We start from the raw sequence: 25,660 nt of genomic DNA on the forward strand, positions 1-25,660 counted from the left end.
CTTTGGGGATGAAGTCCTGCCTTCACGGAGTTTAGAGTCTAGAGGTGGAGACAGTCATCAAATAGATAATCACGTGATTACAAATTGGGGCCAGGGCTCTGAAAGGACACTACAGAGTGCTCTGAAAGAGTGTAATGGGAGCCCTAATTTATTTTGGAGAATCTAGGCAGGCCTTTCTGTGAAGTGGCATTGAACCTCAGACCTGAACTGAAAAAAATGGCCAGTGTTGCTGGAGTGTAGTAAGTGAGACAGAGGGTATACTTGTTCTGTGTTTTTGTTAGATGCCGTAGTATCATTGTTTCTACTGTTACACCATCTAACTGTCCTAGAGGGCTGCTGGAGAGTGCACTGTGGTTGCTGTAAATTTGGCCCTCTCTACTCCTCCCATAAGCCAGAGTCTGGGAGCGCATACAGTAGTCTAGTAAGTAAACACTGCTGCCCTCTTACATAAAACGCATTCTCTCTCATGGGACAGCTGCCATCATCGGCCATTAAATGCTAGAGTGCACCTTGTCTATTCTACTATAAGTACCATGGAATAGGTACTTGTATTATTAAATAAAAGTTTCGCGTGATCAAATCTGGGAAGTGTTACTCTCCTTCCTAGACTAGATTACACGGTTCTTTAATGTGGAGGAAGAGGGAGGAGGAGGAGGAGGAGGAGGAGGAGGAGGAAGAGGAAGCGGGGTCGGGGGAGAAGAGGCGCCTGGAGGACAGGCCTGTCTGCTGCTCTTCGCTGGGTCTGGTGTGTGTGGTGCCAGCAGGGGGTACAGGACAGCCCAGGAGCACAGCTTGGCTGGGGCACGCCTGCACCCCTGCCCACTCCTCACAGGCCACATGACTTAAGGCAGGTGATTCAACGTCACTGAGGCTTGCGAGACTGCACATCCTGCGGGGAGGTGTAGAGAGTGAAGGTCAGGGAGCACGTGAGGGAGGTGGGGCTGACCCCAGTGCTGCGAGGCGTTCTGTGAGTGGGGCTCTGTGTGCTGCCCTGAGGTTCTGAGAAGCAACCTTCCTTCCCACCTGCCGCCTTCTGTCCTTTGCTCCTCCCCCCCGACTCCCTCCTGCTTTTCCTCCTGTACTCACGCTAATTGGAGTAGGTTTTTATTATTTGCAAGCAGAGAAAGCTTCAGAGACGCTCCTCCACAGAGTCGCTACGAGGATCAAATAAGTGTGTGAACGCCTGACACATGTTGCTGGGTGGCAAGCGGAATTCTCGTAGTGGCCTTTCCCAGACTGTGTTTCAGAAACCCTGCCGCCTCTGGGGACGGGGCAGCGGTGGAGCAGGTGAGGGGGTGGCGGGGGAGCGAGCTGTTCAGGAAAAGGGTTCCTTTGGGGAACACTGGACACTATATTCCCCTCTTGGGATTCCCGTTTATTAGCATATTCAAAACTGAAAAGTCTTACTGTGAAAGAACTTGTTGAACTTTGCTTAACTCTGTGTTTCCCAAATTCACTTGAACTCCAAATCTTTTTTCCCCCATAATGCCTGGACAAGTCCGGGCAAACCACGGGGCACCGTGCAGGGGCTGGCCTACAGGACCTCTAAGGCACCTTGAAGTTCTCCATCTGGAGTCTTGATTACTATTTTTCACATTCTCCCAATCTTGAATGGTGAATTCTCATGATAGGCTCTTTGTTGCTACTCAGCTATTTTAGCAACAGGACTAATGCCTGTGGTTAGAGATTTTCTTCAACTCTCAGAATGAGAATCACACATTCTCACTAGGAGAACACGGGGCTTTTAAACTTTGGTACAGAACCGTTTCTGAGGAGAGGAGCTCTTTTATCCTGAACTTCCCAAATCACAAAATTTGGACAGCTTGAGGACATGTAGGAAGCAGCCAGCTACCCAGCACCACCCCACTGGCCATCTGAAGCCCAGAGAGAGGAGGCATTTTGGCCAAGGTCACACACCTCTTTCCAACTGGTCATCCCCGGACAGCGGATGATGACATAAATAAGTGTGTGTAGTGAACAGTACTGACCTCTCTCTCTGACCACGGCCGCTCGTGTAATTAAACAGAAATGTTAACATCAATCAAATGGTCCTTCCACCAACATTATCACTAACAGTGTATTCTGTCCAGGGAAGGTGGAAAGGCACTGCTCCCAGGCCTGCAGCAGCCATAAAACCTGCCCGTGCTAATGAGCCATCGCTTGAGCCAATTAAGAGAGGAAGCAAAACTGTCTTTAATTAAGGCATCATGCATCCCATGGGTTCTCTCTAACTCATACCCAGGGGTACTAGGGAGCCCCTGTGGACCCAACTGTCACACTCTGGGAAAGCCTTAAACCAGCTCTGTTTAAAATGGACCTGATGGGATGTCAGGCAATGTGGGTTCTGGTCTGAGCTCTGCCACTGAACTTGGGCAGGTCCCATCTCATCTCTGAGCCTTAGTGCCTTCATCAATAAAGTCATCCCTTTCCTTCTCTCATATCCACCAAATTCTTTTTGAGCATCTACTATGTGCTGATCCCTGCTGATAGGCACTGGGGACACGAGGACCATTAAGGCTCAGTGCTTTCCCTCTGGTGGCTTTAGGACCAGTGGGGTCCATGCAATAGAATAAGACATGTTCAGTAGCCAGGCCTGTGGGAGCTCAGAGAAGGGAATGACCAATTCTGTTTGGGGGTTTGCAGAATGTTTTCTAGAAGAGGCATGAGCTGAGTTGTGAGGAAGGGTTAGTGAGATGAGGAAGGGACCAGGAGGCTCTGGACAGAGGGCCTTTATGAAGCTAAGGTATCAGCTACCAACAGGACCTGTGTAAGGAACCAGGCCTTCCTTAGAGTGACCGGAGCAACAGTTCTAAGACCAGAGGGTGGGAGGTGAGGCACCAGGTCACACAGAGCTTTGCATCACAGCTGGGGAGTTTGAATGTTACCTTGAGAGTTGTGGGACTAATCAGCTCTCAAGCTGTATAATTTAGGCAGTGAAGTTAGACAGTCAATGATTTACTGGTTGTATGACTTTGGGCCAGTCTGTTGCCTCAACCGTGAAATAAGGGTAATAACACTCTCAGAGGATTCAATGTTCTCTCAGCAGATGTTTCCCCTGGTAGTGGAATTTTCGGCTGTAAATTATGGTGCTAAGCCAGGAGAAAGAGTTCAAGATGTGAGTGCCTGAGTGAGTGTGGGGCTAGCCGGTATGCCCACACCAAAGAGAAATGCCGTTCACGTGATCTGGGATGCCACTCTCCTTCATTAATAATCTCCAAGAAGAAACCCGGAAACAAAACAGTAACCTTTATCACCACCATATGATATTCTGCAAAGCACGTTCATTGCCACCGTTTCTTTTGATGCTCACAAGTGCCCTGCCAGGAAAGTAATTATTGTCTTAATTATGCAAGAGAAACTGCAATGCATCAGAGAGGGAAAGTGAATTCCCCAAGGTTACACAGGAAGTAGGTGCCAAAACTGATATTAATTCTCCTGATTCCTGGTCCAGCAAGCTGCCCAGAAAACTCCAGCAAGTGACCTCAGGTGACTGTGAATGAAACAGCCAAGGCCCATTAGTCACATTCTCAAGAGCCAGGGTGAAACTTCCTCTTATGAACTCATGGGTAGTCTGAAAATTCTTCCTCAGAAACCTAGCCCCTTTTTCTTCTGGCTTCCACACCACCATCCAAGCATTCTCTCCCGTCCCTCACCTGTAATTGCCCAGGTAGACGCCATCAGGGTTGAGCATGGGTGCAATCTTGAAGACCAGGTGTTCCCGTAGGGCACGAGCAATAGGGTGCTGGCTTATGAGGAAGTCAATGATCCCTGGAGAAAGAGAAACACCTGGGTTAACCTCAAAGTGTTTCAAGGAGGAGGAGCACATTTCCCTCAGCTGGGAAAACGCAGCTCAGCAGGTGATTTTGGCCTATGTTGTTAGCCACTGTGAATGTACGGCTACGGATTAGGTGTTGCCCAGTGAATTTTACAAATAATATCTCTGTTTCCAAGAGACAGTTCAAGATGTAATATTGAAGCTCATGGGCTGGGGGAGAGCATGTCCTGCTGAAGAGTACAGGGTGGGCCTCCAGGAAAAGACAGCATATGAGCTGTGCCTTGGAGGGCCCCCTGGGTCTTGACAGACAGACATGGGGGAGAGGCAGGATAACTCTAAACAATAAATTTAGAGCTGCTCCCTAATGGGCGCGCTGCTAGCTAAAGGCTGACATCAGATTGGATGACGATGGAGTCAGGGACCTTAGGGGTCTCAGTCCTCAAGAGGCTGATGGGTGCACCAGGAAACACAAAGGACAAGTCACAAGAGGACAGAGAGGTTTTGTCAATGCCCCCAAGCCTGCTCCTTTCCCCACTTTGAGGGTCCTCTGTTCCCAGGCTCTGGGGCTGGCTGCCCTCTCTGCTTCTCACTGGTACCAACAACTACCTCGCCTTCAGGTCACCAGATTTAGAAGAGTTGAATTCTCCAGGACTCTCCTCCCACATTCAGGTGGTCTCCAAGTCTCTTCCTTGAAGCTAGCAAATCTGCCCCTCATCTCCATCCCTCTGCCTCTCTTCTGTTCTACGCCACCATCATACTTGGCCTGGATGAGAAAAACCGCACCTGGCGTAGGTGCCAGCAACCACCTCCAGAGTGTGCCCTCATCACTATAGCCAGAGGGACTGTCCTGAAGGGCAAACCTGACTCTGTCACTGCTGTCGCTGATATCCTGGCGATGGCCTGCATATATCTACAGGAGAGGGGGTGAGAAAACAAGAACTGAGTCCTTGCCTTGTCCCTCCTTTTCTCCACGTTTCTACTTATTCATCAGAGACCCGAGAAAAATAGGCAAAATGGAGCTCTGCCATTCCATGAAATTCCTGTAATGCTGGAAAGTGATAGGAGAGTACAAAACCCTCCCAAAAGTACAGAAGGAGAACTCCTCTCCTGCTGGAGAGAGCAGGAAAGGCATCAAGGAGAAAAGCTTCTGAGCTGGGCCCTGAAAGATAAGTAGGTTTTGACAGCCAGACAGGAGGAAGCAGCGGGGTAACTAAGAACAATCCACATGCCCAGTGGCAGGCACTTAGCCCTTGGAATGATAAGTCGCTCAGAGGCACATTCCAGAGCTGCCATGACCAGTGAGGGACAACTTGGGCTTTTCATTAGGCCGGGGTTGAGAATCCATCGGCAGCCGAGAGCCAGTTGGACATCATTTACTTCGCCGCCGAAGCGGCAGTCGACCAGATGCCCTAATTTATTTGTTGGTCTTCATGTGAAAGCTGTAGTTTGCCAGTAAACAGGCAGGGTAATGATGCCAGGCACCCTTGTTAGGGGCTAGTAATTGCTTAATCTGTCCACTAATTGACCCTGGCTCCTGGGGCAGCGCTCCATCAAGGAGCCAGCCTGTGCTCAGGGCCTGGCCGTGCTGCCTCAGAGGATGGCTTCTGGAAGCGGAGGAGCTCATTGTGAGCCATCCTCCTTCACAGATGAGCAGATTAATTGGGCTGCCGATTAGGCAGCTAATAAAAGGATGAGAGGAAACAAAGCCAGACCGGAGGCTGCAGCCACCCAGAGTGAGTATGGGGCAAGGAAAGCAGAGGTTTTAGACTCATTTCTTGGCTTGAGGTCAGGAAATGTTCAACAGGAATCTTTCCTATCGATCAGGAAACTGGGAGGCGATCTTCCACTTGTATTTGGTGTGGGAGGGGGTGGTAAGTGTAGAGGAATATGAGGAGAAATGTCAGAGAAAGTCAGAGTGGAGAGGAGATGCCATCCCCCACTATGGGCCAAAGCACGGCATGGACCGAGGAAGCAGAGAGCGTGTGGACTTGGGGACCTGCCTGTGACTCTCCACTGGTTGTTAGCTTTCTCTGACCAGTTTCCTCATCTTGATATAGAGGTAACAACACTTAATCTGGAAGACTGATGTGGGACAGGGTTAGAACCCTTGCATTTTGACTGCCTGACACAGCACCTGAACACTGTGATGTGCTCTCATAAACTCACTCAGATCAAAGGTTGAAAGGCAGTGGGGTAGTAAAAAAAACAGAATACAGTTTAGAACCAGGAGTCCTTGTCTGTGAAGTTGACTGACTATGGGATTTGGGGACAAGGATACTCAATTGGAGAAGCCGACAAACCAGCAGTTAGAGAACCGGGGTTCTAGTTTTGGTTCACTGATAAATTTAGAAGAAAGAATCCAGGGATTCCCAAGGATGCAACCCACACCAACAGCCTATGATTCCATCTACTTCATTCCTCTCCCCCAAAGTAGCAGAATCCTCATCTGTTAAATGAGGAGAATAATCTCTCTCCTGCTGGGAGGCATAATCCACCCCCTTAAGATCAGTCTCTGCCCCTTCAGTAAACAAGTTTGCAGGTCCTTTCCTTTGAGCTGATGTAATCAGGAAGGTGGAAGAAAGCAGGGCTGGAGGCTAGAGAGGCTGGAGGAGAAGAAGGAAAAGTGGCAGAGGATCTGAAATGAAAGCTGGGCGGCAGACCTCACTGCCCTGCCGACCTCGCCTGGCCACGATGACCCTCGCCAGGTAAACCACAACTGAACATTCATTACTGTTATTTCTCCCAGTATACTTGGTTCAGCGCAAGGCACACAGCAGGTGCCTAATAAATGCCCATTGGTAGACTGGTCCCGGGAATTCATTCAACCTTAACAAAGTACAGTAAGTCCCCTACATTCGAACCTTCAAGTTGCAAACTTTCAAAGATTCGAACGTGTGTTCGAATGTCCAATCACATAAGTTAGTTCACATGTACACTGTCATGTGCGTGCATCCTCTACAAGTGGTTATGCTTTTGTATACTCTACTTTACAGTACTGTATAGAGTACGGTAGTACAGTATCTTTATTTCAAGCTAGATTTGCAAGAGAATGACTTCATTGAACTCCTTGCTGTGTAACATGAGGAGCTTACTAATGAAGACCTGATGGAACTGGAGGCCCACAGAAAGGACAAAGAGAGACAAGAGGAAGAAGAAGTAACTGAAGAACTGAAGAGATTCACGACACAGGAAATGGCAAGGGGATTTTCTTTATCTGAGGAGGAACTGTTAGTTTTTGAGGCACAGGGCCCGAATGTAGAATGGTACACGAAGGTTGTAGCAACAGTTCAGAATGTAATCCAGTGCTACCATGTCATCTATGATGAGAAGAAAAAGAGCTACTACCCAGACATCACTGGATCATTTTTTCAAGAGGGTAAACAAAATTGAATCCAGCAAGGAACCAGAACCTCTGCCATCAAGGTCAGGCGTGAGTGAAATTGCAACTTGCCCTCCGTCTCCTATTGCTGATGATCCTTCAGCTCTACCACCTCCCACCTCCTCTCCCTCCTCCAGTCAGTAACTCTTCTTGCCTGTTCACTCGATGCCAGCCCCTGGATGCCAGCTGCCGTACTGTACTACTGTACTTTTCAAGGTACTGTACTGTAAGATTTAAAATGTTTTCTTTATTTTTTGCATTTGTTTCTTTGTTATGTATTATTTGTGTGAAAAGTACTATAAACCTATTACAGTACAGTACTATATGGCCAATTGTACCCAATTGTGCCAGTTGGGTACCTAGGCTAATTTTGTTGGACTTATGAACAAATTGGACTTACGAACGTACTCTCGGAACAGAACTCATTCATATGTAGGGGACTTACTGTAGAGGGTTAGTTGTGCTGATAATCACTCATTCCACAAACATTCGCAGGGCCAGGTCCCTGCCATGAGCTTGGCATTCCAAGATGCATGAGAGGTTCCTGCTCAGAGGGTGCATGGAGAGAAAGCAGCTCCCACTGTACCCACTGGCAAAGGCTCTGGTGGGAACAGCACAGGGAGCTCTGGGAACCCAGGGGGCTCCTGACCCAGCCTGGGGGTCAGGAAGAGGCCATGGCAACTTAAAGGATGAGTAGAGTGAGCCAGACGAAAGGGGTGCCAGGGGACGGTGTCCCAGGCAGGGAGGGTCTTCCACAAAGGCTGGGAGGTGAGAAAGAAGACAGCCTGTTTGCTAGAGCTCTTCAATTCCAGGGGGCATAGCTTCATAATTAAAGGCACAGACTCTGAGGGACTTCCCTGGTGGCGCAGTGGTTAAGAATATGCCTGCCAATGCAGGGGACATGGGTTCGGTCCCTGGTCCGGGAAGATCCCACATGACGCAGAGCAACTAATCCTGTGCACCACAACTACTGAGCCCACATGCCTAGAGCCCGTGCTCTGCAACAAGAGAAGCCACCACAATGAGAAGACCGCACACTGCAACGAAAAGCCTGCGTACCGCAACAAAGAGTAGCCTCCGCTTGGCGCAGCTAGAGAAAACCTGTGCGCAGCAACGAAGACCCAATGCAGCCAAAAAGAAAGGAAGGAAGGAAGAAAGAAAAGAAAAGAAAAGAAAAGAAAAGAAAAGAAAAGAAAAGAAAAGAAAAGAAAGAAAGAAAGAAAAAGAAAGAAAGAAAGAAAGGCACAGACTCTGAAACTGGACTAAGTGTGTGGTCTTAAGCTCTTGGTTCCTCAGTTTCCTCATCAGTTAAGAAGAAAATAATAATAATAACTACCATGTGGGTTATTGTGAGGATCTCAGTGAGTTAATGTAAGCAAAGTGTCTGGCACATAGGAAGTGTGTTGTTTACTCATTGCTCTTATTTGGTTTGGTTGAAGGTGTGAGGGTGGGAGGATGTTGAGAGAGAAGCAGGAGAGGTAAGTGGGGACTTGCCAGTCCTGCTGAAGAATATAAAGGGCACAGGAGCGCCATTGCAAGGTTAGGGTCAGATCTGGGCTTTGGAGAGTTTCCCCTGGCTGCAGCATGGAATGTGGTTTGGAGGGAAGTTATAATAATGGACAGATGTCCTGAAGGATGACAAGGTGGCAGTAGGGGGACAGACCTAGCAGAGTGCCAGCAAACATAAAGAGGCTTGCAGTCAGGAGCTAGGGTCTGACATGGTGGCGACCTGCAGGGGCTCTGCAGTGACCAAAGCCCAGAGAGTCACGGGGAAGCCACTGATGGAGGGGAAGCCGTGTGGATAGATGATGACACTGATGACAAGACTATTTGTCTACCACCCCCAGGAGCATCAATAGCCTTGGCTTAAGTCACACAATCTTGGGGAAAGGTGACACCAAAATGACTGAGATTAAGTTTCTGGCCCCTGGCAGAATGGGGCCTCAAAATGGAAACTGAGTCCAGTTTTAGACAAGTAAGGAAAGTTATATTTCCAGTACCTCTGAGTTTGGGGAATTGAGGCTTGCATCTGCTGTGCAAATCTGTTTTCTCTCCAGGCTGTGAGCTCCAGGAGGGCTAGGACAGCTCTACATTTTTAGGATGATTTTGTCAGTGCCCAGCTCAGTCCTCAATAGATACATGAGAAAGGAATGAATAAAATATGGACCGGTGATGGGCACTGTACGTTCAGTAGCTGGATTGACCTGTATTTACACTGGCTCTGTTTTGCAGACAGGGAAACAAAGTCAGGCTGGTGACATCACTTGCTGTGTGTCTCACAGGGGCCTGGCTGGGATTCAGGTCCACTTCTACTGGCTTCAGAGTGGTGCCCTTTCCATGAAGCCAAGACGGAAAGAGCCAGGAGTCTATTTGCATGTGATTTGCAGGATGATTTGCATATATGCTTACATGATTTTTCTCTAGAGAGTTCTGTATAAGGTTTACTGTTGCTGTTTCTGGCTAATAGGCAGAATACTGCAATGGGAAGAGCCCAGGCTTGAAGCAAGACAGTCGGCTGGGGTCTCTGCTGGGCTCAGAATGTGGGTCACGTGGCAGGAGCCACTCTAGACCCCACCCTGACCGTGTACCAGGCCCCTGTCTGCCCTCAGCTGAGCCCAAGGGCCCCAAATTATGGAATCACAGGGAGTCTGGCCCTGCAGAGCCTGAAGTTCACAGAGTCTAAGTTCTTACCCTCTTATCCCCAACTCTGCCCATTTCACAAATGAAAGGACAAGTTTGGGGAAGCAAAAGGCCCCGTGACAACCCCTTACGGATCGAGTTTCAGCCATCTGTGAGGCTGTATGGGAGAGAGGGGGGAGGGGAAGATGGAGAACAGGTGAGGGATAGAGGAAAACAGAGCTGGGGAGGGGAGGGAGGAAGGGGCATTGGTCACCACCTCACTGTGGGAAATGCTAGGCTGTGCTGGGTCCTGGTGTCCTGGTGGTTGTGAGTGTGTGTGTGTGTGTGTGTATTCCCCCCCTCCTCTCCCTGCCCGCACAGGACACCCCTGAAGAGTGAGCTCCCAGAGGGAGGGCCTAGTGGGCCCCTTGGCACGTTGAGCAGGGCTCCCTGAATCCTTACAGCAGCTCCTGGAGGACCACATTGCTGCCGCATTTTATAGGCAGAGAAACAGGCTGTGAGAGTCGAGGACTTGCCGAGCGAGGGTCCCCAGCGCGGAGGTGAAGTGGTAGGATTCTGACTCAGGGCTGCTCAAGTCTAAAGCCTCAGCGATGCACACGCCCCTGCTGTCTCCTGCGGGTGGCGCACCTTCCAAGGTCGTGTTGCATACGCGTGGGCTTAACTGATTCATTTACGAACGGTGTGAAGGGGGCAAGCGCTCTGCAGGTGGGACTTTTCAGTGAGCCATGTCCCAACAACTCCAGGAAGCTTCAGCGCAAGAATATTCACTCGACCGGAGGTCGGAGATCTGACGTGCAGTCCCGGCCAAACTTCTGACGTGCTCCGTGGTCTCCCACGTGGGTAAATGAGGAGGGTTCAGCTAACGGCTCTTTTGGGAAGGAGGCGAGGAAGGCAGGGCACGTGGGACAGGAGTCACATGCCTGGGTTTGGGTTGCCAGTAAGGATAAGAGGAACCATCCTGGGCACCTGCAAGATGCTCCATTAATGCTACTTCCTCCCCTACGAATAACACTTCTTCAGTGCTTACTGCGTTCCAAGTACCATCTTAAATATTTTATGGTTATTAACTCATTTAATCTCCACAACAACCCTATGATGCAGGATCCCTGTTATTATTTCCCTTTTGAGATAAAGGGACTGAAGCAAGGAGAGGTTATAGGACATGCCCAAGGTCATCCTGTACTAAGTGGAGGAGCTGGGCTTCAAATCCAGGTGGTGTAGCTCCAGAGACCCAGCTCACACACACTCTGCTACAGAGCCACGTGGGAGTGACCTTGACCTCCCACGCCGTAGTTGGAGAACGAGGACAGTTTGGCCTCACAGAGGCCAGGAGTGGGGTTGGGGGCAGTAGAGGGTGACTGACAAGCAGCCGTCTCCCCAACATGCAGAGCCTTGAGGAAGTCACAGCCCGGCCCCCCCGAATGCCACCCCCGCCAGAGCTCTGCCACGACAGGACTTCACTCTACTCCCAGCAGCAGATGCATCAGCAGCTCGGCCATGAGAACCGAGGTCCCCGCCAGATGGGGATGACCAGGTCCCAAATGTCTGTCCTCCCCTCAAGGTCACTGAGCCAGTTAATGGGGAAACAGAGTTAACAGAACCAAAGGTACCTCGGCAATCAACCTTCCAGGCCTTAGACCCACCCTCCTGCCCTCCCCAGAACAAGGTGGGCTGGGGAGGGGAATCCAGCTGAGGGCTGGGTCTGGGGAAGAAAGCCCCAGCTGAGCCCCAGGGGGCTGTGGTCTGGGCTGTCCCCAGGGGGCTGGGAGGCCCTTGGGGAAGACCATGCCTCAGTTCCTCATCGGCAAAGTGGGGGAATCCTGCCTGTCTTGAGCTGCCTCAGGAAGGGTGAGTTGTGTGTCTTAAGTGGCAGTTACAGAGATAGGGACAGAGGGAGACCAGGATTGGGGCGATGGGTCCCGGCGTCACATCCGCCATGAATTAGCTGTGTGGTCCTGGGTAAGCCACCTCACTGCCCTGAGCCTCCCTGGTCTCACGTGTCAGATGTGCTGGTTGTGGTGGGGTGGCCAGAACACTGTGCTCTTCCAGGCGGGAAGCTTGGCCCTTTAGTGCTTCCTGTCTCCCAGGGGCCAAAGGCACGCACAGGCTTGGGAGAGGCAGCTTCAGAGCCCCCTCCTGCCCTTTCCTAGTTACGTGAACTGGAGGCTCCCCTTTCTGAACTCAGATTTAGCGTCCCAGACCCAAGACAGCGTTTGTTCCTCACAACAGCCCCATGAAATGAACAAGACAATGCGCATTTTACAGATGTGGAAGATGACACTCTAAGATCCAGCCCGGGGTCTCAAACAGCTAGGTTTAAAGGGAGAGCAACAAATATAAATCAAATGCATAACAAATCAGGGCCAAAGAGATGACCACTGGGTAACCCACAATGCAGGCACGAAGCAGGGGGCTGAAGGGAGTGGGCCAGGGGGCCCACAGCAGGTACTTGAAATGAACGTTGGGAGATGAAGGGTATATGCCAGGGGGCAAGGAGTGGGCACAAGACCTCCTAGGCAGAGGGGCAGCAGATGCAAAGGCCCAGTGGTAGGGAAAAGAGTGTCCAGGGATTAAGTTGTGTGGAGCTGGGATATAATGAGGCCAAGGCCCCCTGGCAAGAGCCACATCATGGAGAATTGTGAGTGTCATGCCAAGGAGTCTGGAGTCGATCCTGAGAAGGTAGTGGGAAGTCATTAAAGCCTCTGCCAAGGAGTGAACATTGACTGAAAGCCTCAGTGATAGACAGCACTGAGTCTATCGATAAACTCAGCACCATCCAGACTCCTTTTTGGGGAAAGCAGGGTCAACAGAGAGAGCACCTGAGAGCTTCTCGGCTTCTCTGTGTCTCAGGCCTCCTCTGTAAAATGGGATAGTGACCCTACCCTCTGTCTGCCGCCCACAGAGGGGGTGGGCACGGGAGTTTGGGCTCCCAGGGATGAAGTAGCGATGGTAAGGCTACTGTCTTTTCACAAACAAGGACAAAAGAGTTGCATCTGATCAGCTGGGGAACAGGCTGCTGCCAAGTTTAGTAACTGACAGATGGCTGCCAGTAAAGGAGTTGGTACAAGCAGGAGGGCCCTGCGAGAGGTTATTGCAAGGACAGTGCGGGGAAGAAGGAGGCTGGAAGTGAGAATGCCAAGGAGGCAGCTAAGGTGGCTGGAGCGGGGAGTTGAGACCCCCCAGCCATGCCTCTGATGAACTGCTTGTCTTTGGGCCATCACTTCCTCTCCCTGAAGCTCAGGCTCCTTGTCTGAAACCAAGAGGGAGGAAGTGGTGCCTAACCACAGCCTTGTAAGAATACGAACGGGGAAAATAAGACCCATATGTGTTTGCAGAGTGCCTTATAGTTTACAAAGCAGATTACCTGCTTCATCATCTCAGATCCCATGGGGAAGGGGGTGACATCTGTTGAGGGCCTACTGTATGCCAGGCACAGGACTGGGTGTTTGTTTACATTCATCTCATGCCAGTTTCATAACAGCCTTTGCAGATACATATTGATATAATAATTTATTTTACATTTGAGGAAACCGAACTGCTAGGAAGAGGCAGAGCCAGTATTTGACCCCAAGACTGACCAAGGGCAAATCACCGATACTGCCACGGCAGCATGCTGCCTTGCTCAAGTTATAGAACCTCTATGGACTTTTTCATATCCCTTTGACCTTATGGTCATTTTGAGACTAAAATGAGATAAATTACTTAACCTCTCCAAACTTCGGTTTTCTCATATGTAAAAATACAGTTAATATTTATTCCTATGACATAGAAAAATTAATATAATCAAAATAAAGCCAATAAATTAGATTAAATCAACAAAATAATTAACATAAAATATGTAAAGTGCTTAGAACAGTGCTTGGCTCGTACATAATATCATGTATTTTATATATAATATACCCACTAGATAGGTAAAAATGCAAAAGTATTGGTGAGGATGTGGGACAGTAGGGGTTCTTAGACGTTGCTGGCGGCAGTGTCAAGTTGTATGCTTTGGAGAGAAATTTGGAAATACCCAGTAAAGTTGAAGATGCACACATCCCATGACCTAGCAATTGCATTCCACAGTTATACACCCTAGAAAAGTATCTGCACACATGCACAAGGCGACACCTATGTATCACATTTGTGTGATACAAATATGACACATTTGTATCAGCATTGTCTGTAAGAAAAAACACTGTAAACAACCTAATGGTCCATCTTCAGGAGAATGGATAGGTAAGTTGAGGTACAGACAGACATGGGATAGAATACATGATGAAAACAAGTGAATGACAGCTTTACAAGTTCCAATGTATACAGAACGATACCATTTTTATAAAGCTCAAAAACATGCAAAAGTAAAAAATACATTGTTCAGGAATGCTTACATGTGTAGTAAAACTCTTAAGAAGGACAAATACAAAATTCAAGCTGATGGTTATTTGTATGAGGGGGAAGGAAAGACAGAGGATTTAAAAGGAATAGATAATATTCAGCTTCTTAAGCTGGTGGGAACTTGGGCATTCATTAAATTATTCTTTATATACTATTTATTGAATATATTTATATTGCTGACTAATTGAATATATATGTATATATATACATGCATGTATATATACTGCTGACTAAATATATATTTTATATGGATTAACTACTTAATAATAAATGAAAATTCAATTACAAACAGATACATTTGAGAAGAGAAATTACCTCTTATTTACCTCTGGTTGTCTGATATGAAGCGTGCATTCCTTCCCATGGTTGGTACACTATTTCAAAAGCTGTTTGTTAAGTGAATTATTGACTGAACGAATAGACAATTTTCAATTCTTACTTCCCCAGTCCACCACACTTCTGCCAATATATGAACTGACCTGGGGCCAGAATTTTTTTGTTGTTGTTGGTGATGGTGGGTGGGAGGAGGCCAGATTTATTTTTTTGTAAACCACTGGAGACATGTAAGACAAAGCTAGGAAGTGTAGATGACTCTATGACTCTCATCCTCAATCGAGCACATACAGGAGAACTCTACCTATTCATTTATCCATCCACACATCCATCCATCCATTCATTCATCCATTCTTCCATGCATACGTGTAGTCGATGAACATTTAGTGAAACAAATACTAATGGAGATCAGGTGTAGCCTCTTGAGAAGTGAAGTAAATTCTCATCCAAGATAAGGACTCTGCATGTGACCATACTGTCCCAGAGACCATCACAGTGCCCCAGATGGATGTGCGGGGAAGACACGGGATGCCCTTGAGATCTTGCAACTCACCTTGACACACAAATGAAGACGGTGTTTCCCCTGGGTGGACTCGTCCTGTGATGAATACCACCTTTTGCTCTGCCCCCTCCCGAAGGTTGTCTGTAAGATAAAATGGAAGTAGGTTACTAAGGAGGACAGCTGAGACGGGCAGTTGTTATGTGTGTGTGTGGGAGGGGCAGGGAAAGGGTGCTTTACATTTATCTCTTAAATCATTGGCTTAAAACCACTAATTGTATTATGTCCCTGGTTACCCAATATTAAATAACTACATTTCTGTTCTTCTGTGCAATTGATCATATTAATATTACAATCAGCTGAAGAAGTCATAAGAGCAACGTCAAATCCCAGATCCACTGACCATGAAACTAGGCAAGTTATGTGTCCTTTCTGAGTTTCAATGTGTTAATCTATAAATGTGGATAGTTTCTTCACAGGGTTGCTGTCATAATTTAACAAGCTTACATATTGCCTAGTACACAGTAAAAATTTAGTAAATGATGGAGTAAAAAATGTAGCTATTTATATTAGTGATAGTAGCAGCTGCCATTTAAATAGTACCTTCTGTGTCGGGCACATTATATACATTATTTATAATCCTTACAGAAACATGACGGTTAATACTTCTTTTACTGAGGCAGAAACTGAGGCTCAGAGAGGTTATATAACTTGTTCAAGTTCTACCTACACAGCTACATAGGGTAGAGCTGAGATTAGAATCCAAGCCCTGTTTGGCCTTGATGAAGTAAGAGGGACCAGATTTCTCTTTCACCTTAAGCAACTAGAAGATTGGACAAAATATACAAAACAACTCTTTTCAGACATTGAACAAGAGTCAGTGCAAGACTAACTCATGAGAAAAGGAAAACTAATGAGGCATGCCCCATGACTGCCCTGGTTTATTGCCGGGAGGCCCACCCCAGACCAAAGAGAGGGGTATCCTCAACAGAGCATGGAAATCTTACTGAGATTGAAGTTCAGGGAGTCTGAACCAGGTGGTGGTTGTGGGGAAACTCTGTATATTTCAGAGAAGAGGGAGCTCTGTAGAAAAAGAGTTCCAGGAATCCATAAAGGGTTCCTCACGAGTCTTTGCTGGGTCCCAAGATGTGCATATACAGGGTGAATCTCCATGATGTTATGAAAAAATGACCAGAGAGCTGTGAACTGCACATTCTCAGGGCTCACACAGGGCTAGGAATCATTTGAACTCCCACCTCCAAAGTGGAAGTCTGCATTGATCATTCAGGGCATTTGGTAGAGAATCCAGAAGGGCCATGCCTTAGTGGTGGGGTTAAACCACCCTAGACTCATTCTAACAAAAATTTAAAATAAATCTCAAAAGGATCAAGCTGAACAACAACAACAACAAAATTGACCGCCTGCTATATAAAGTCCAACTCTCTTTAAAGGAAGACAACAAAATCCAGATATTCAACAATGTATAATTCACAATCCAGTAAAAGTTATTAGACATACAAAGAAGTAGCAAATTATGGGCCAAAGTCAAAGCCCACGCTCTTGCTGCCTCTACAGAAGTCTCATTTGCATAATAAAGTTTAGCATTGTGCAAATATATTATTAGACAAAAGCAGTAGCCAAGAGTGACATTCCTAGAGAGGGGCAGGAAGAGGGTGTTTAGCCATGGGCAGAAGAAGGACTGATTGACACAGAACAGAACAATGACCTGAAGGAAATTCAGACATGAACACTGAGAGGAGTTGGATTAAAGGATCCCATCTACATTAGAGGATGATCTGGAGGGAGAGGGGAGGCAGAGATCATTAACTGGCTTTCTGCTTCTGAAATGCTAGGACAGGTTATTTGTGATTCATGATCCCAACAAGTGATGCACCAAGTCAGAGACTAAAATTTAAAAAAATAAATAAATAACGCTATTATACCTGGATCTGGAAGCTTAGGACTTGCCTGGTCTATTGGGTCACTGCTTCCCTAATATTAGGTCCCTATAAGACAGCAAAACATATAATGAAGCCAAAATGCATACTTGAGAACTCACTCTGTGCTCGGCTCTATGCTAATCACCTTTAGGAGCAAAGGGAGAGAGAGAAGGCTCACCAGCTCTTAAGAAGTTTATGGTTTAAAAGAGAAGTTAGATACCTGAACATCTCCTGGACTGAATACAAGCTCCTCAGGGGAGAAACTGTGACCTTCATGGTGTATGTTTAATGATTTTCCCAGGACTCTGTGTGGAAAGGTGCTCAGGAACTAGCTATTCAATTAATAAGTAAAACATACTCATATAGATCCTGGTTTATAAAGAAGTTTAGACACACACTATCTTATTTAATCTTCATCATGCCTCTGTGAGGTGGATAGTATCAACTCCATCTTACAGGTGAGGGAACTGAGGCTCACAGAAGGAGGGGACATGTCCAAGGTCATGCAGTAGCAGTGGCAGAATCCCAGCCCAGTGCCCCATTCACTACCCTGTCTGTCTCCTCCTGGATCCACTAACAGCAGTATCAGATTCTACATCTACTGCGTTTCCATCTACAATGTACACAAGGGAGTTTGGTTTCATCCCTTATTGCTGGTGGGAGTTGAGCTATGTCTTAGTATTTATATTGCTTTTTCACTTAAAATACAAAAAACAAAATGTCACCAAGCCCTCTTAAAACACACTGACACTGACCCCATCTATCCCAGCAGTGTAGAAATGAAAAATGACATTACCGAGGTCTCAGTGAAGGCTATCTTTATGGATGTGTCCCCCGACCTGGTATCAACTCAATTGCATTCAGCATCTCTGCTGACCACAGGGAAATGCAAAATGGACATTCTATTTGCACACTAATTTTACTGAGCCCCTGCGTCTTCATAAAATGATAACGTGGGGTTAATAAAAATCAAGCATCTCGGGTGCTAATATAAGCAAATGTTGACGCAGGCAGGTAACAAATTGTTTTGTCATTTAGGAGGCCGTAAAAGAGCATTATAATCATCTTTAGGCAAAATGGATGGGTCTCCTTTGCTTAGCTTTTAGCTTTCATTTGCAAAATCAATTTAAGGTAATGTAGCAGCTCTGAGGTGGTGTGACATGGGACTTCCGCTCCCACCCCAATCCTGTTACCAAATCCTCAGACTCGTGCAAAGCCAAGTAAACATATTCTTGGTGGAGACAGCAGGGATGATGAAGGAAGTATGCTTGAACAAAGCCAGGGTGGCGAAGAAGCCGAACAATGAGCCCAAGAAAAACATATAAGGGAGGGTAAAGCTGGAGGCCTTGGAGGGAGGCATACTCAGGGGTACAGGGCACCCTCAAGTAGAACCAGGACAGCCATACTGGGCTCCCCAGTTAACAGAAGGTGTTTGCAGTCAACTGTATTTTGTGTACCATCCCAACTCACACACACACACACACACACACACACACACACACACACACACACACACACACGAGCACTCCTTTGATAGAGGGATAATGTCCCTCTATCAGCCACCATTTCCTTATTCATAAAATATTTCTTAAGCACCTATTAGGTGGCCAGGCACTAGTTATTATTATCTTCATTTTACAGAAAACCAAGGCCAATAGACATTAAGTGACTTGCCCACAGCTAAAGGCTGGCAGAGCCAGAGTCCCCACCCAGGCTGTCTGACTCCACCTGTGTTCTTCCTCTACGCTTCTCTGCCTCTTATGAAGGAGGACAATGACATTATCCAGCTCCAACAGCAACTAAGTAGTATTTATTCAGTACTTACTCCGTGCCAAGCACTGTACATGTATGATCATAATTTTCACAGCAACCCAATGAAACATCTACGATTCTTACCTCTATTTTTTAGGAAACTGAGTTCTGGCAAGGTTAAGTGACTTGTCTAAACTTGCATAAGTAGCAAATGTGGCGGGGGGCCATGATTAAACCTACGTCTTTTTGAGTCTCAAATATATGCTCTTAACCACTGTGTCATATCACCTCTTGGAGATAAATAGGGTCCTTGTGGTGGTTTTAAAAAATACATTCACAAATTCTTCATTAATCTCCTCTTTCCAAGAGGTGAACTCCTTCCCTCCCCTTCAGCGTGGGCTGGCCTTAGAGACTTGCCCTAACAAATAGATTGCTATAGAGGTGATGGTGCTTGGCTTTTGAGATTAGGCTATAAAAAGACAGTGGCTTCCATCGTGGATGTACTTTCTCTCTCTCTGTCTCATCACTCACTGTGGCTGCCTTGACTTGCGGACACTCAGGCAGCCTGTGGAGAGGTCCCCCTGGTGAGGACTGTCCCGCCTCAGATGACTGCAGCCCTGGCCCACAGCTTACTGCAACCTCGTGAGAGACCCTGGGCCAGAGCCAGCCAGCTAAGCTGCTCCCACATTCCTGACCCACAGATACAAAGAGATAATAAATGTTTGTTGTTTTAAAAATGCTGAATTCTAGAGTACTGTGTTAGGCAGTAATAGATAACTAATTAATCCCACTGGAGATGGCTGCACTTCCCCTAGCTGACTGTAGAACTTAAGAAACTTTGCATCTCATCTATTGATGCTGAGCCTGAGTGAGGACCAGAGCCACAACCTTGGTGTCAGGATGGAGGGAAAGCCTCCATCGATCTGGTCAATTGTCCGTGCAGTGGGCCTGTGGTTGGCGGAGGTACCAGCCAAGATGCCAAGAGGCCCCAGAGAGCACCAGCTGGGCCCTCTGAGGACACAATTCTCCCAGAAGTTTACATGGTCAGTTTTGTTTCCCTATCTCTCCTGACGATAACTTGTCACAGGGAGTGAGGTATTCTGTGCAGGAAGAAGGGGTGGGGACGTGGGAGGGGAATATGGAATGTTACAATAGAAGGATTTTTTTTTTTTTTTAACAGAGAAGACTTTTTCATTTTCTTGACTGCATGACCCCTGAAGGCATCACAAAGTCAGGAAAATGCCCTCCTGTTGGTTTCCATACCGGACCAGGTGCAGTCTTGCCTATCACACTCTGGGGCCCGAACAGGTCCACACTGCTACCAAGCTGGAGAAAAGGAAATCCTGGAAGCAACAACAGCACGCTCTGGACCAGAACAGCCCTGTCACCGGCCTCCCTGTGTTGGCACCATCCTTGCCAGCCCATCCTCTGCCCAGCCACCAAAGAGGCCTTTCCAAAACGCAAACGGGAGCACACCACTCCCTCTGCTTACAACCCATCGGCAGCACTCTGCCGTCCTCCTCCGGGCAAGCCCAGCCTCCTGCATCTGGCATCGCCCCTGTCTCTGGTAGCTAGCGGCCCCCTCGCCCCTCCAGCCCCTTCCACAGGCCCCAGCCTCAGTTACTCTCGGCAGCTCCGCAAGCACGAATGTTCTCCCCACACCTCCACACCTGGGTGTGTGCTTGTCTCTCTGTCTAGAATGCCAGCCCCCAGTTAATCTGTCTGGCTCACTCCTGCTTAGCCTTCTAGACTGCTCGGCTGTGCCTCCCCTGAGAGGGGAGGGAAGAAACTAATATTCCTCCAGGACTGGTCCTAGGCCACCCCTGGTATTACTGTTGTGTTGTATCTGATTTCATCAGCAGAACAATTCTGTAGTTTTCCCTACAAAATACATCACGTTAAAGGTAGTATGAGGAAATCACTCTGTTGCCGATACTGACAATAAAGAGGGAATAGGAGCTGTGAATTGTATAAGAACACGCTCCGGGTGCAGGATTTCTTGTACGTAATTTTATGAGAAAATGTAGGTTTAGGAGGCATCGATAGAGCTTTCTTGAAGGCATTGGAGAACCAGTGAATGTATCTGGGTAGAGATGAGACTTGCTGAAAGCAAAAACACCAAGGGCTGGCTCAGCCCAGGAGACTGAGGGTGAATTCAATGGGAGAGGAGAGCTGGATGGGGGAGACTGGGCAGGACATTGGTCCCTGGGTTTCTTCTGACCCCTGAGGGGGTCAAATGGAAAGCCTGCTGGCTTCCTGGGCAGATAGACCAGGACTCATATCCAGGACCTGTAGATGACTGGCTGTGAGGCCTTGAGCAAATTCCTTACACATTCAGAGCCTCAGTTCCCTGTAAAATGAGAATAATAATGCCCAGCTCACAAGGTAAACCTTACGTCAGAGATGTTCTGCCCCTGCCCCATGGCTTTGCCTATAATTGCACGTCCCATTTACTGAGCCAAAAGCCCTGGGAATAGACGTGGTCGCAGGGGGACTCTGTGTGGGTCCCTGCGCTGTGCACCGTAGGCTGAATCTCTAGTTTCTACCCACAGGTGCCCGAGCACCCCTTCCCCCACCACACGTGACAATCAAAAGTAGCTCGGACATCACTAAACATGCCATGTCTACTCAGAGGCGAAATAGCCCCTGGTTGAATATTCTATAAACCCCTATAAAATATGCTACTTTATTCAGACTGGCCTTGTCACTATCTTCTCGAGCAAATCTTCGATTTCTTAGACTGTGCTGTCCCAACCCCTCCAAAAAGCCTTTCCAGAAACCTCCAGACCACAGCGCCCTCACCCGCCTCTGAACTCAGAGTTCAATCTGGACCCCTCATCTGGTCATAAATCATTTGCTGCCTCGTTCAGGCAGGACCGAAGGCCACCGCTCAGATTTGCTCTGCCTAATGCCCAGCACCTGGGCCTCTGGGCCACCTCGAGAAAACAGCGGTGTCAGCAAAGTTTATTTTCGGTTCTCCCGCCGCCCTCTGGGTCACAGTCCCTCAGCGAGGCTTGGACCTCCCAGGCCCTAAAATCTCACATCTGCCAGGTACACTCATCCATGTGGCAGGGTTAGGGAATGAATGGTCTACCCTTGATGAGATGGGAGAAGAGAACAGATTTCTCTTGAAAAGAGTGTGCTCCTGACAGACAAACGCTCCTGACAAGAGATGAAGCATTAATTCTGGAATTTCAGGCCTTTGGGAACGGAGCCTCTGCCTCTCTGGTTTACCTCATGTGTCTACCACATATTAAAACCACTTTTTGGCTTTAAAAAGCAGTGAGGATAGAGGCCAGAAGAACTGCAAAGCCTGAGAAATCGCCAAGTGCAACGGACTCACTGTGAAGATGAAGAGAGAGGCACAGAAGGGACAAGTGACTTGTCGGAGACCACACAGCAGGAGAGTGGTCAAGCCAGGTCTGGAACCCAGGGCATAGAGCTCCAACGTCCAAGCAGCCACATCTCACGTCACTGGGCTGCCTTGGGCGATATCCCTGCAGGCTGGTGCTTGGAGAGTGCCCAGGGGATGCCTGTCAGGGCTGTGAAGGAAGCCGAATGGCGATGGGCCTGAGATACAGAGGGCTAGGGCTAGTCGTTACCTTGTCAGTCACAGGGGCAGCGCCCCTCGGCCAGGCTGCCCTGCTGGGCTTGGCGCCTCTAAAGCCTGCGTGGGCTGGGACTCTGGGCCTGGAGAAGGTAGGCAGGCAGCCTTCCGGGGTTGGGGGCGGTGGGTGTAGGCTGACGGCAGGAGGGCTCTTCCCGCCACGACCTGTCTTGATCCCAGCACCCTCCAAGCTCCTGCAGGAAGTCAGAATCAGAGCCACCCTCTCAGAGAACCTAGTGAGGTCATGTCTCCTGGGAAACAGGCTGGGAGAGGCTGAGATTGCCGTGCAGGAGCTTTACCGGGGATTGCTCTCGGCAACTCTTGTGAGAGGTGAGTTAAGCAGGATTGGGACAGTCTCAACAGCGACTTTAATCAATCCCATGGGGAGCTCCAGGCCAGGAGGGCCCTGCATACCTGTTCCAGGAGGTGACGGACTGGCTCTGTATCCTGCACGGCCCGGCTACTGGATGTGGGCTGCCCACAGGCCTGGGGTGGAGCCTCGGGAAAGCCGGCTTCCTTCAGCTGAGCGTAGTTTCCAGGGAGAAACTCAGCTGTGAGCTGTCAGGTACCAGCACTGCTGGGAACTGGGGGAATTAATTGGTCCTGAAGGGCGATCGCGGTGGTGCACACAGCACCTGCTACACCAGCCTTCAGCTGAGGCAGCCCAGGAGAGCAGGGCAGATCTGAGGCCAAAAAGACAAGGCCGGGGATGAAGGACTTTGTTTTTTAGTTCAATTCTATGTATTTTCTAACACTGACCATATACCACACTTCGGGCTGGCCCCTGGGGACGTAGAGAGGAAGCAGACACTCTCCCTGCTATCCAGGGGCTCAAAGACTAGCGAAGAAGAAAAATCAAGCCTGGTTTTGCGGTAATAAACTTGAATTGTGGAGTCGGACAGAAGAAGGGTTAAATCCAAATCCTGCCACACATGACCTTGAGCTCTGAGATTGTTCCTTTCCTCACCTGCAAAGTGAGGATAATGATATCAACCTCACAGGGGTCTTGTAAGAACTGAGACAATGCATCGGGTCTGTGCCCATGAGATGACACACAGAATGTGTTCAGAAATGGTATCTTGCAGACACTTAGAAGTCACTTGGTCCAACTGCCTGATCTTACAGATGCAGAAACTGAGGTCACTAGACTCTAAGCAACACTAGAGCCATGACTTTGCCTGTCTTTTTCACAAATTGTATTCCCAGTGCCTAGCACACAGAAGGAGCTCAATAAATCCTCGTGAAATAGTTGTAGAGCACTTGTTGCCCTTTGGTTGTGTGAGCGCATCAACCTAGAACTGAGTGCCCAGGCTTTTCCTAACACGTGCTCTGCCTTCCATCTCTCCCAGCCTCCAGAAATTTCTCACCAGGTTCAGTTTCAGACTTATCAGCAAATGCAAATTGAATTACGAGGTGCCCTTTTGCAACAAGGGCAACAAAAAGTTTCCCCAGAAAAAGAGGGCGAGAAGAGGTGAAAGCTAGGATGAAAGTCGAAGACAATACATTCTAATCAAACTTGATAAATATGTAAATTAAAGCAGCTAAACAGTTGGCTTTGACAAATGACTTCTCCGTAACAGAATTTTCCACGCTGAAAGGAGAGAGTTCAGCCTGCAGTCAGAGCCCTCTCCTGCTTTCCCAGCCATGCGGGCTGATGGGGCAGGCACTGGCATGCTTAGAGGCGGAGCAGAGAACTAATCCTTCTTTGAATGAATGCCATTTACTGAGCATCTGCTAGCTGCTAGGCAAGCCTCCCTCAACCCTGTGAGGGCAGAGAATCCCTGTCTCGTTGAGGAGGAAGCCAGGGTCAGGGCGAGTAAGGGCCAGATTCACCAGCCTCCCAAGCCTGGTGTCGCTGAGGGGCCAAAGCAACCAGCTGTTGAGAATGTAAATTCAATCCCTCCGGTGGTTTTATTGTGCTCTGGGGGTCTGAACAACTGAAAAGTTCGTGCCTTTCAGTCTTTTCTCCCCTACAGGACCTGGCACAGTGATAGTGTTCAGAAAAGAGCTTTCCTTAACCTGTTACCTAGCTCCAGATGGACCTCTTCCCTCTGACAGCGCCCATCTCTGTTTCTCCATCTGTAAAATTAGCCCTTGGAGTCGGCCCTGCTGAAGGCCCAGACAGCATGGAGCAGAAAGGAGCGGTCAGACTGCAGATTCTCTGCAAAATACAAGACAATTGTCATTGTAACCTCTAAATTTTGGGGTGGGGGAGGTTATTACATAGCAATAGATAACCAGAATCATTGCCATGAAATTGATGAAGCTAATGGGTTACAGTATAGCCCTCAGCTGAGAGGTAGTTGAAAGGAACAGGCTTTGAGCGGTTCCTGGGTGCCAGGCACTTTCCATACATTATGATCCAGGTCTCACCAGGTCCTGGGAGAAGTGTATTGTTTTCCTCATATTACAGACAAGAAATCTGAGGTTAAGTGCTTTGCCTAGGGCCACCCAGCTAGCAAGAGTTACGCTGGAATTTGAATCCAGTCTTTCTATCCCCTGAGACCAGTCTTTCTCCTGACACCTCCAAGGGGGAAAGCTCATTCCCCAGCTATACCAGATAAAAGATATGTTCTGCGTGTAAACGTGGGCAGGCACACACATGCATCTGCTTCTGACTCAAACTCCTACAAATTCCTAAGTTTTTGTACAAAGTTATCAGAGTTGAGGTATACACAGAAATTCAAGTTGAATGGTTTGCAGCCTTGGAAAGACACTATTCATACAATTTCCCCAAACAGAGAACCAATATTTATGAGCACTTGGAATGCTTCAGGAAAAGAGTTTCCCGGTAGGGCTGGGAGTAATGTGATCCAGGCCCTGAGCCGAAGATCTGTCTTGCCTGGTGCTGGAGGAATTTAGATTTGAAGAGTATTCTTTCTTTCCTATTGAGATCTTCATTGACTTGTATAAAAATACCACTTTCAATCTCAAATCCCCACTGGCATCTTCATATAAGCACCGAAAATGCTACTGGGCTTTGGAGATTTCATTTAATGAAGGAAAAGTATTTCTATTAAAGAGTGAAATTTTTTTTTTTCTCTCCACACAACATCTTCAGAGGAGCCAGGGAAGCTGGATTGTTCCGGGCTCTGAGAAAATGAACCAACCCACGCCTCACCCATGATGTGGTCACACAGACTATGGAAGGCAAGGAAGGGTCAGTAATGAGGGGAAAATAAGAGCAATTATAATAAACTCCCATGTCCCCATGATCTTACAGTTGATGAGGCGCTTTGGCACTCAGTAGGGAGATATTTCTGTTGCCACTGCCCTTGTACACTAACAGCTAATCTAGGCTCTGACCTGCCTGTCCTCTGTCCACCCCACTCTCACCTCTACCCTCTCTCACCAC

General features: G+C 48.0%; 1 protein-coding gene across 1 annotated transcript in view; it reads right to left on the bottom strand.

Annotated features, from left to right (window-relative positions):
• Positions 1 to 25,660, bottom strand: part of AGBL4 (AGBL carboxypeptidase 4) — a 1,261,847-nt gene that overhangs the window by 120,828 nt on the left and 1,115,359 nt on the right. The window contains exons 6-7 of the mRNA XM_068537961.1: positions 15,061 to 15,150; positions 3,654 to 3,768 (exon numbers count right to left, since the gene is read on the bottom strand). Of these exons, the coding sequence (XP_068394062.1) occupies positions 3,654 to 3,768; positions 15,061 to 15,150 (205 nt within the window). The remainder of the gene's footprint in view (positions 1 to 3,653; positions 3,769 to 15,060; positions 15,151 to 25,660) is intronic.

This window comes from Eschrichtius robustus, chromosome 3, assembly GCF_028021215.1.
Source record: "Eschrichtius robustus isolate mEscRob2 chromosome 3, mEscRob2.pri, whole genome shotgun sequence".
NCBI lineage: Eukaryota > Metazoa > Chordata > Mammalia > Artiodactyla > Eschrichtiidae > Eschrichtius > Eschrichtius robustus.